Genomic DNA, 12,361 nt, shown 5'->3' with positions numbered 1-12,361 from the left:
CTCACAATTTCTCTTATTTCCCCCATTCTCTTCACAATTGTCTATCACTTCAGGTGTCTTTTTTTGTTGGATCTTTTGAAGGACGAATGATTTTTTTTTTCATCAGTCTTCCATTTTCTAGATGTTTTTCTAGAAAGATCTTATAATTATCCAGTTTCATATTTTTGATACATTTTGGGACCTGTATCCTAAATTTAGTCAATATCTTTCTTACATTTATCTGGTTTCGATAGTTTATTTAACACCCAGCTGAGAATATAACTATAATATCACTGGGAACATCTAGATTATTGATAGCTATTACTTTGTTTTGTAATTAACTCTGCTTAAATATTAATCTATTGCATTCATATATAATAATCCTCACCTTAACATTTCGTTTCATTTATATGTATTGTACACTCACTGTCTACTTCTGTGATTCTTAAATATTTATAAGTCCGTGTTGTAATCCTCTTAACCATGTTTCTTTATCAAACACCATGTCATCGTTTGAGATAAATTTTCCTCATTTCAAAGCTACCCTGGTTATTTTTTTCTAATCCAAAATATCACTTAGAATTCTCTTGTAAATCCATGTATTGTCTGCAGTGGAGGTCTTATTCTTATTATCTGCAGCGTAAATAAAACTTGGCGTCATTTTTAGAGAAAAGATGAGTGTTCTTCTATGGCATTTGTATTCGAGTCTAGTCCTGCGTAAGAATTTGATTGGAGACTTTAGCGCCGTGCACAAAAGGAGTGGAGAAACAAAGAGAGAGAGAGAGAGAGAGAGAGAGAGAGAGAGAGAGAGAGAGAGAGAGAGAGAGAAAGTGTGTGTGTGTGTGTGTGTGTGTGTGTATCCCCTTGGAATATTCCTCTTCTAATAGAGACGCGGTATAGTTTTTATAATTCTTTTTTCGTCTGTATCTATACAATTGTTTGTCACTTACTCACGGCTAATATTTCAAAGGTCCACGTGTATGGAGCTAAGCCTGTATGGAGCTATGCGTGTATGGAGTTATGCGTGTATGGAGCTATGCGTGTATAGAGCTAAAAGAGTTCTGATAGTCAATCCATGCTATGCTGAAATCTTTCATTATCCTTTTTGAATCTTCAGTTATGGCCTTGTTGAACCATAATTGTTATTTAAACCATATGAGTTTTGTAGTATCCTTTCTGTTTTTCGGGATTTAAGTTACTTTTTTTTCTAGTTTTTTTATTATTCTCTACAATACTATTTCAGTCAAGATTTTATAAGCTGCAGGATGGCAGGTTATAAGCCTGTAGCTTTTAAAATTTGTAGTTCATTAATCTTATTTATAGCACACGTAAGATAGTTTGGCGTATTTTGCGTATGAAGTCAAAAGCAGAATTTTAAAAGAAATAGTTTATATGTTAATTATTTATCTTAGCTAAATAATTAACATTACAAAAAATTATAATAATAATTTTTTTATCTAATAGATTAAACAAAATTGTCAGGAATTTTTATTTATAATTTTATTTTTTTAATTTTTTAAAACTATTTTTAGAAATATAATTTAATCATTTTTTAGGTGAATATAGCGACATCTCGCGGTAAATAAGGGTGTCATGGTGCACCATTTCAGAGCTCTGGGTTCGAAAGTCTATTCTAATCCAACGTTAAGTTCAGATTAGAATTATTTTCTTTCTAAATTTTATGCAAAAATATTGTCGTAAGTTTGGTTGTTGTTATTTATTTAATTTTTTTTAGGGTATTTGTAAAATATGGGTAAAATAGATATGTATTCCTCTCGTATTCATTTGTCTTTTGTTATTGGTTTGCAAGACGTGAGGAATAAGTACCAACATTATGTATATATATATACATTTTAAAAATTTTCGTCCCTTATTTACGTGACGAGTTGGCAGAATCGTTAGCACGTCGGGTAAAAAATGTGCAGCGACATTTTGTCCATCTTTGCGTTCTAAGTTCAAATTTCAATGAAATGGACTCGGCATTTCGGAGTCGATAAAATAAGTATCATTTGAACACTGAAGTCGATGTAATCAACTATTCGAAATTTCTGGCCTCGTGCCAGCAATTTGAAACAAAAATTTATCGTTTATTTGTTTCTGACAATGTCATGTTTTATATACTCCATTCCTTTGTACTTGTTATCAATTCAAAGTATGTATTCCTCTTTTAACGCTCAGCCGAGCTGAGCGAGATGGTTTTTGTGATGAATCGGTCTGACGCTTCGAGATTGAATCGGCCAGATACTTCATTAGTTTGTTTAAACCTGATATCCAAAAGTTGGTTAGTACAAAAACTTGTAATGCATTAGTAATAAGATTAAATATCAATGAATTTCAAGGTAAATTGCTGTATTACTTTTACAGTTATCCTTCTAGCTGTTCGTCGTTTTGACGCTTTGCTTCGATTATTCGTTTATACGTAGACTGAATGTATTTGATGCTTTGTTTACATGTGTTAACCCAAATCCGGTCAGCACGAATATTCTAATACTTAGTGTTGTGTCATATTCCGTTTATCCAAATAAATTTGTTGTTGCAAACACCATCTTTTACTCCTTTGCATTCAGAAGTTTTGTTCAATGTATCAATCAACATTGAACGTAAACAGCAAAATGCATACTGTCAATATTAGTTTCAAATTTTGACACAATGCCAGCAATTCGGGGGAGGGGTAATTCGATACCATTAACCCCCCAGTACCTGAGTGGTACTTTAGTTCATCGTCTCCAAAAGGATAAAAAAGCAAAGTCGACCGCGGCAGAATTTGAACTCAGAACGTAAAGACGGACGAAATGCTGCTAAGCATTTGCCCGGCGCCTTGCATACTGCTACTACTAGCACGACAATAATATCACATTTCTCAGAAACGAATTGTTTTAATTGTTTTCGTTTATCAAGAAATGTAACTGACACCGTTGGCAAAGTTTGCTGAACTATCAATATTCATCACGTCTATGCTAAAAATAATAAAAAATTAAAAAAAGGACGCCATTGAGTTATTATTTTAATTCTACCACAATGACACTCTTAGACAATTATTGTCTTATTTGTTCCCATTAATACGTCAAGCTCCTCTTCAAATTTCAATGAGTGATCATACAAATCCCTTTTGTTAGCTATTATGCAGTCTTAATTGTGCTTTATTCAAAGCAATTCAGAAGTTCGGAGGTATACATCTACTTGACTGGCAATGTTAATTTGCATTTCAATATTAACTTTGCTGGGCATTTTGTCTGTCTTTTCTAAGTTCAAATTCCACCGAAATCGACTTTGCTTTTCATCCTTGCGGTGTCGATAAAATAAGTACCAGTTGATCACTGGGGTCGAGGTAATCGACTCACACCCTCCCCCAAAATTGCTGGTCTTGTGCCGAAATTCAAAACCAATATTACATTGCTTATTGCAGTACTTTTTTTAAATCAATTTTATAAAAACTTACACATTCCTCATTTTCAATTTCTTTAATTTCTTCTAGCATTTTTGTATATTCATGTACTGCTTAAAAGGATCTTTTTTTGTTCATTTAAAACATTTTATCAAATGCACGTCATTTGAATGGTGCATGAAAATATAAACAAAAATTAAATTTGGAACCAGATTTATGTTTGTTTCTGTCAACACGTAGTACAGTGATATCATCCAAAAGTTGTCATCAGAAATTTAGAAATTATTTCAAGCTGTTGAATGAATTTAGTGTATGCATTAAGCTTTGGATTAAATGACTGAAAACATTCTAATGATCAGATGATTGCAAGTCATTTTATGAATTTAGATTTAAATCATATTATTTTTCCTATACGCTATTCGTGAATTCAGTTATTTTTCAAATTCATAAAAACAGACGTTCTTAGAAAATCTGAGGACATCGTTGAGCTTACTCAGTCAGATATCGACATGAGAATCTTACTTTTCCAGAATTTACCGATTTCTTTTTGGACAAGAATTGATGGCATTATCGTACGTCTTGTCCTGCAAAAATCCAGGTTCCAGGTATATCTCCATTACAGGAAATATGCTTTTAACCCATTTGAACGCTTGCAACAGTTCTTTTGACTGACGTATCGTATTGCATCTCTCCGAGTAAAGTTTTTAGCGCTTGCGGTCCTTTAAGTGTTGAAACTTTATTCAACCGAATAAATGCTTTAACATTAGACTGATAGCCATCTCTTTTCCCTTCTCTACTTGTGAGTGGATTTACTAGACGGAAACTGAAAGAAGCCCGTCGTACACACACACACACACACACACACACACACACACACACATATATATATATATGCTTGTGTGTCTGTGTTTGTCTCCCCACCATCACTTGACAACCGATGTTGGTGTGTTTACGTCCCCGTAACTTAGTGGTTCGGCAAAAGAGACCGATAGAATAAGTACTAGGCTTACAAAGAATAATTCCTGGGTCGATTTGCTCGACTAAAGGCGGTGCTCCAGCATGGTCGCAGTCAAATGACTGAAACAAATAAAAGAATAAAAAAAGACTATATCTATCTATCTATCTATCTATCTATCTATCTATCTATATATATATATATATATATATATATATATATATATATATATATATATATATATATATATATATATATATATATATATATATGTATATATATATATATATATGTATATGTATGTATGTATGTATGTATGTATGTATATATGTATGTACACACACACATACATGTGTGTGTGTGTGTGTAATAACTATAGCTAGTATATATTAACCTATAAATTCACTTCTTCTATGAATACACACACATAAGGACAAAATTTCAGATAAAAAAAGAAAGAAAACCAAGGAAGAGTTCCTCCGTAACTTTCTGTTAGCTGAATTCAGGGAACGGTCGGCAGATTTCCTGCGGCAACTCGTCCATTTCAACTGACTATCAACATCAAGAAGACTGAAGTTTTATTCCAACCAAGACTCAAACGTGATGATGAACAACAAGCCACTGAAGTGGGTCAGGTCATTTAAATATGTTGGAAGTACAATAAACGTTAAGAGTACTTTGGATGACGAAATCAAAGTTAAAATAACTAAGTGCTTTTGGAAGACTCGGCCATCGTTTGTGGGATAAACACGTTGTCAGTCTGAAAACTAAAATAAGTGTATACAAATCTTGTATTTTGAGCGCACTTTTGTATGGTGCAGATGCATGAAGTCCCTACTACAGATATATAAAGACACTTGAAACCTTCCACAGTTGCTGTTGGCGTAACATATGCAACATAAAATGGCAAGATAAGATATCTAATGCCAAAATCTTAGAAAAACGTGATATCTCCAGTAATCAAAGCATGCTGATGAGAATTCAATGGAGATAGGTAGGACATGTTCGAATGAAAAATGATTGCATTCCGAAAATTCTTCTGTATGACCAACAAGTGGAGGGATATCGCGGCAAAGGAAGACATCTCCTTAGGTATAAGGCTAATTTGAAGTAATCAATAAAATCTCTACAGCTTAACCTGACATCTTGGGAAAGTCATTGCCTAGATCGATCTGCATGGCATAAAATGTGTCACGATGGATCCAAACAATTTGAGTTGAAGAAAAAGAACAATAGAAGAACTATATCCTGCAACCAGCAGACTCACTTGCCCAATCTCAGGCAAAATCAAAATCATCAATGTCCCCCATTCCGACTTCATACCAAAATCCATCCCTTGACTCAAATTACATTCACACGCATCCATCGCAAATAGATGCAGCTTCTTAATGGGTTTTTTTCTTCTCTTTCTTTCTATTACTCTCTTTAACGTTATGTCCTCTCCTTCAAACACTCATACGTCGAAACTGACGTGAGCGACCATCATGTATGCATATGTGTGCAAGTATGTATGTATCTATCTATCTATCTATCTATCTATCTATCTATCTATCTATCTATCTATCTATCTATCTATCTATCTATCTATCTATCTATACACACATGCGCATAAACACACACAACACATCTATATATCTCATGTATCTATATATAAAACTCAGCCAATGAGGGAGCATCTACGTAGTTGTTCGATATACTGTAAATAGCAGCCAAATATTCCTTAAATCATACTCTGTTTTATCATATATGGAGGGACAAACTGGGTTATGTAATCCTTGATATACTAATAAAATGGATGATAATGACTGGAACGTCTTTCGTCATAGATCTACTCGATCAGGGTGACCGAGGGCTAAACGCAACAAAAGCAAGTAAATAGTTTTTTTGTTCTTAATCGTTTTGAAATTCACTTTTGTTCAGTTGTACAGTTTCCCCTTTTCAAAGAAGCCTGAAGCTAGCCCCTATGTCAATAACACAAAAATCAGCTTTATAAGCTAGGAACTTCTAAAACAATGAAAATATATTCATATTTAACGAAATTTTCTCAATCGGAAACATATTTAAACATTGAAATCTGTTGTCAATTTTCTGTTTACATATAATTGTTTGCCTTCTGAGTTACACTTCACAAATATTGTTACTAAAATTTAACTTCTAGAATATAAACTAAGGAGGCACATTTCGTCCATATTTAGAAACCATACGTACAATGGTCCTTCGTTAAGGTATAATTTTATAAGAACATAGTTAAACAACGAGACTTCAAAACAAACTATAGGTTTAACATTGTTGTGTGGAAAGCTGAATTCGTATGTCTTCTGGATCTTTCAAGTCTAAATCTAGAATTATGTTATTCCAAAAGTGAATTACCATTTCACTATTCCAGACAAGGAATTATTATTGTTTAATCTCAGGTCAGCCCCGATCGAGAAGATAACCATAATCAACTCATCTTTTTCTTATGTGCAAGAAATGTTGAAAAGTGTAGAAGGAATTATTGTATATAGAAAGGCAACGTTTTGAAAGGCTGCCAGGATGCGATTAATTTCCAATACATTGAGTAAGACATTCAAACGGGCTGGTATCCAGTCTACAACTCTTGTTCAGATAAATGAAAGATAAATTTTATTTCTGTCCTTAATTACTAAGTGCTCTCATTAAGAGCGAATAATTTCCCTTTGCTATACTCCTCGATATATCTATTCATAATTATTTCATAATGTTTGACCTTTTCCTTCATTGCTTTCTATTTTAACCTTATAATCTTGTGACTACTATGTTTTGCAATTTGCAATTATTTTGATTAACTTGTAACATTGTAACTAGGGTTTGAGAGAACTTATCAGTTGTATTTTACTATTGTGTCGCTGTTGTACTATATTGTGTTGAATGAAGGTGCGTGGTTTAGTACTAAGGTCGTTGGCTCAATTGTGTGTGTGTGTGTGTGTGTGTGTGTGTGTGTGTGTGTGTGTGTGTGTGTGTGTGTGTGTGTGTGTGTGTGTGTGTGTGTGTGTGTGTGTGTGTGTGTGTGTAAAATGGACAAAGGCGTATCCAAATGCTTAAGAAGTTCGATTCGCAATCATGCGGTTCCATCTTTGATCCCGTTGTATGGATTCTTAGGCAAACGCCTTTTACCCTAACCAGCAGGTCGGACTAGTCCTTGTCCGTGAAACTAGACCGATGGAAAGTATGTTGGAGACCGTCAGAGTGAGTGTACGGGTTAAGGTTAGAGATTACTAGTTAATTATTTCATAATTTTGATCGTTAATCATGAATTCGTAAATGAGGTGGTTGTATTTAAACCAAAGAAATGAACGGCAAAGGAAAGCAGTGACAGCTCATTAACGACCTCAAGTTGATAGCAGAAATGCACATTGGGTTGGGGCAGATGCAATGGTGCTAAGCAAGGGAAGTTTGATGGTCGCTAACTCTCACCTTTGGCTTAGCTGATAGGCCTACTCACCCGCTTGGATAACGCTTTTGTGCATCATGCATTGAATTTCTTGCAAATTATAATTTTAAAAAAATTAAATAATATTTATATTTTTGCTACAGAAAATGTTCTTAAAAGTAGCAGCTAGTAATTCGGAAGCTTGGAAAATGAGAACTACCTGTGTCTGTTACTCAAAAAAACCACCTTATCAAATACATTGCGCGTGCTTGCCTTAGGATTAATGCAGAACACTCAGGTAGTGGGTCGCTAGTACAATGAGTAAGCAGTTTAGTTGAATGGATAACTAGATTACTGGATTATGTTCTGAACCCTAAGACTCAAAAGGCCGGAGTTTAATCCGGCTTCCATGGAGTGAAAGTGGCTGAGAGCACAACACCCCATCCTATTCCCACAGAACAGGACGCCGGTTCCGTCACAAGATTATCGCTGGAACTCATTTTATAACGGAATGAAATGGAGCAACGTCAAATGAAGTGTTTTGCTCGAGAAAACAACGTAGTGCCCGGTCTCAGAATCGATACTCTAGTTTTACGATTGTGAATGAAACACCCTTACCACTAAGCCACGCACCTTCACAGTAGACATACAAACATATCGAATGATTTGCGCGTGTGTGTGTGTGTGTGTGTGTGTGTGTGTGTGATAACACGTATATGTATATATGTATATGTACTCATTTTATGGAAATATTGAAAAGCGAAGCATGAAAAGTAAAGTCGACCACAGTGGAATTTGAACTCAGAACGTAAATATATGTAAAATAGTGTCAATAGATATAAGGATTAAGGTGGTGAGCTGGCAGAATCGTTAGAACGTCGGGCAAAATGATTAGCAGCATTTCATCCGTCTTTATGTTCTGAGTTCAAATTCCGCCGAGGTCGACTTTGACTTTCATCCCCTCGGAATCAATAAAATAAGTGCCATTTGATCACTGGACTCGATGTAATCGACTTACCTCTCCCCCTGAAATTTCTGGCATTGTGCCAAAATTTGAAATCAATAAATGTATCAATCAATTTGTAAAGTTTCATTAACCAAAATCTAAAGCTTTTTATTTTATAATAAAGTTAATATTGGGTAAAATGTACCCGGTACATACATACATGTATATATACACACATTCATATTTATTCGTATATAAATATATCGTTTTTGTATCGTTTTGTATCCCTAAACACAACTCTGTGTGTGTGTGTGTGTGTGTGTGTGAGAGAGAGAGAGAGAGAGAGAGAGAGAGAGAGAGAGAGAGAGAGAGTGTGTGTGTGTGTGTGTATGTGTGTGTATAGGCGCAGTATTGTCGAATGTTAAGAATATGCCGCATGTCATCTTGGACAAATGTAAATTTTTAGATCCTCGGATCTACCAAAACATCGTGAATGAAATTAGATTGACGGAAACTGTACAGAAGCTGTCAGGTGGATTCTATCTGAAAGTAAAAAAATGCAGCTTTGTCATACCTTGTGTCACCCCGTTTCTGCTTCAGAATTAAGTGAAGTGTATACATTTCAGTGGAATTCTCGAGCACTTACACGTTAATCCAGGCGCATGTAAACCAGTTGATCGAATAACTGAATCCTTACCGTCCAACGTCGGAGATCCACCTCCATGCATGCATACATACATACATACATACATACATACATACATTTTGGGGCAGTGGGATATGTAACACACTGCCTTGATAAGTTAGGCAACTCAAAACTAAAAGGAGAAAGCTAATTCGAAGACTACAGATCCAAGCCATCACTGGAACTGTAAAAATCTGTAAAACTTTTCAGAAGTTTATCATCTAAGTATATATGTACATGTCTAGACATGCAACTATATGCATGAGAATAGATACATATAATAAAACATACAAATCTGCACATGTTCTGACTCCAAATACTGCACATATACATACATACATACATACATACATACATACATACATACATACATACATACAAAAATACTGTTGTTGAAATTCCAATGAAGGAGCCTTGGATAATGGTTAGAAACCGGCTCTTTCTTTATTGGCAAGAAATCATGAAATATAACTGAATAATGACATACATACATAATATAAATATATAGATATATGCATATATCCAGACATATATGTACATACCTACATCTATATGTATACATACATGCATATATGGGTACAGGACATAAAAAAAAACGTTAAACACAATGAGAAACGAAAAACAAAAACATAAAAATGAAAACAGAAAACGAACTTTTTTAGAACAACGAAAAAAAAACAAACAGAGAAACGAGACATGCAACATAAAGTGTATATCCCTTCGTCAGTTGTCCCTGTCCATCTACTCCGCGTTTCGAAGGCAATACAAACAAACATACATACATACATACATATTTACTTTTAACACATGAGAATTTATAAACTCTCGAGAGAACATTAGATAATTAAGTTTTTGGAACAGTGAATCTCGAAGCATGTTATTATTAGGTTTAGGTGCTTCGGTGCTTCGAGATCGACTATTTCAAAAAAAGAATTATTTCATACTCTCTCGAAATCTAATAAATTCTTGTGACGTCAACAACATACAATTCTCACTTTCTAAAGTTTCTAAAACATAGAAAGCTGCGAAAGATTACGTTGGTTCAACGATAGATTATCTGTCGTGTCAACAGACGATGTGGGTTCGATTTGAGTACTACGGGCAGCCTTCGAATTTTTCTATCCAAAATATTTTTTCACCCCAATATTTACATGCGATTATTTATAGCTGTATGTACTTCGAGATACAATATTGCAAACGAGAATACGTATATATATATACACAAATGGCATTTTCTTTTCTAACAGCATAACATAAAAATAGATGGTTAAGGTGAAAATCGAATTTGTTATTTGAATTCATTTTGATGTATGTAAGACCTGCATTGCATGTTTTACGTTCCTGTTGGCTATCAAAATCACCTTGAATGTATATAACAGCCGTTAATGTGAAGGTGATCATATGAATATGAAAATTACAAACGAAGAATTACGTATACCTGCCGATTCCGACACATACATATAAGTTTACACAGGCGCGCCCACGCACGCACGCACACACATACACGTAGACACACACACACGCACACACACAGAGGAATATCAATGTGTGTGTGTATTAAGTAAACATACAAGATATTTCATTCACTTCGTCTAATGAATTCGAAATTACTGGAGGCTAGCAATATATATATATATATATGTATATATATATATATATATATATATATATATATATATATATATATATATATATATATATATATATATATACACGCATACATACACAAATACATACATACATACACGTGTGTGCGTGTCTGTATGTATGTTTATATACACACACATACACAAGTTTCTGCACATATGCATTTGAAAATATGTTTGCACATGCATGCGTGTATGCAAAATCATGCATAAATGTGTACGTGTATGTTTGCATACAAATATACATATACGTCAAAGTGTGTGTGTGTGTGTGTGTGTGTGTGTGTGTGAGTATATAGATAACAGAAAAATATTTACTTACCCTGGCTCCAATACACAACAGTAACAACAATTTTGCGGACATTTTCAAGTACTTAAATTAAAAACGTCAGCCTTGAATTGAATAATTTGGCGAATTGTTGATAGAATCGTACAGAAACGTTAAATGTGATTTTAGAAATCTTCGGAAGTGGTTGGTTTCAGGAAAATACGTTTAGCAAAGAGCTTGGTTAGCGTGACATTAGCTTCAGTGACTGCATTGAGAAGTGTGTTTATATTATATTGGTTTCACTGTTACAGGATGTTGAAATCGTCCCAGCGTTTCTAAGGAATTAGAGGGGTTGTGCGTGTGTACGTGTGTGTGTGTGTGTGTGTGTGTGTGTGTGTGTGTGTTTCCGTGCTAGTGTATAAAGTGGTGTATGTTTGTATGCGTGTATGTGCTCACTAATGTGTAAATTGATGTATGTAAATAGAAAGAGCCTTTATACCCAACCCACTGCAAGAATCGTTTAGTAGAATGGCCCAGTGAAAGTGAAATGAAGTCAGCTGCTGGAAATGTGATGACAGAATGATGGGTGATAGCTAGAGAAAGAATGTATACGATGTAAGAATTGTCAGATACCGATTTGCTAGCTTATCATCAGCTAACAGTAACGCATTTCGAGATGTGTGTTCACTGCGGAAAGCGATGAGTACAAAGAAGCGGTTTCAAATTCCATCTTATCAAGCCGAAAGTAACATAAAAGAAAACATCACCAAACTTTAACATATAGTCACAATACCAACATGTAAAAGTTTTTTTTCTATTTTCTTCTTTGAAAATAGTTTATAAGGTTATTTAATTTTACCCAACAGATTTTTTAAAAAAGATTGCAAAAGTTTTATTTCTTAGAAAACGAAGAAACGAACCAGGTCTCTAATTTCTTGCATCTGTTTATCTAAGAGAGTATTGTCCCATTTATTTTGTAAATCTTTTAAATGCTTTTCCTCTCGCCCCCCCCCCCACCAGTTTATCTGCTCGAACCCCCCACCCTAGTTATATCTAAATTTCACTACTTTGACATACAGACATCCCTTTAGTCTCTCTCTCTCTCT

The 12,361-nt window shown here is 34.5% G+C and overlaps 1 protein-coding gene across 1 annotated transcript in view; it reads right to left on the bottom strand.

Annotated features, from left to right (window-relative positions):
- The window catches only part of LOC106879284 (uncharacterized), a 57,079-nt gene extending 45,158 nt beyond the window's left edge, over positions 1-11,921 (bottom strand). Inside the window, exon 1 of the mRNA XM_014928780.3 lies at positions 11,310-11,921. Coding sequence (XP_014784266.1) covers positions 11,310-11,351 — 42 coding nt within the window. The 5' untranslated portion in view covers positions 11,352-11,921. The remainder of the gene's footprint in view (positions 1-11,309) is intronic.
- Between the last annotated feature and the right edge of the window lie 440 nt (positions 11,922-12,361).

This window comes from Octopus bimaculoides, chromosome 9 (assembly GCF_046866305.1).
Source record: "Octopus bimaculoides isolate indiv1 chromosome 9, ASM4686630v1, whole genome shotgun sequence".
Classification (NCBI taxonomy): domain Eukaryota; kingdom Metazoa; phylum Mollusca; class Cephalopoda; order Octopoda; family Octopodidae; genus Octopus; species Octopus bimaculoides.
Note: the sequence above shows the minus strand (reverse complement) of the source record. Positions and strands in the feature narration are given on the sequence as shown.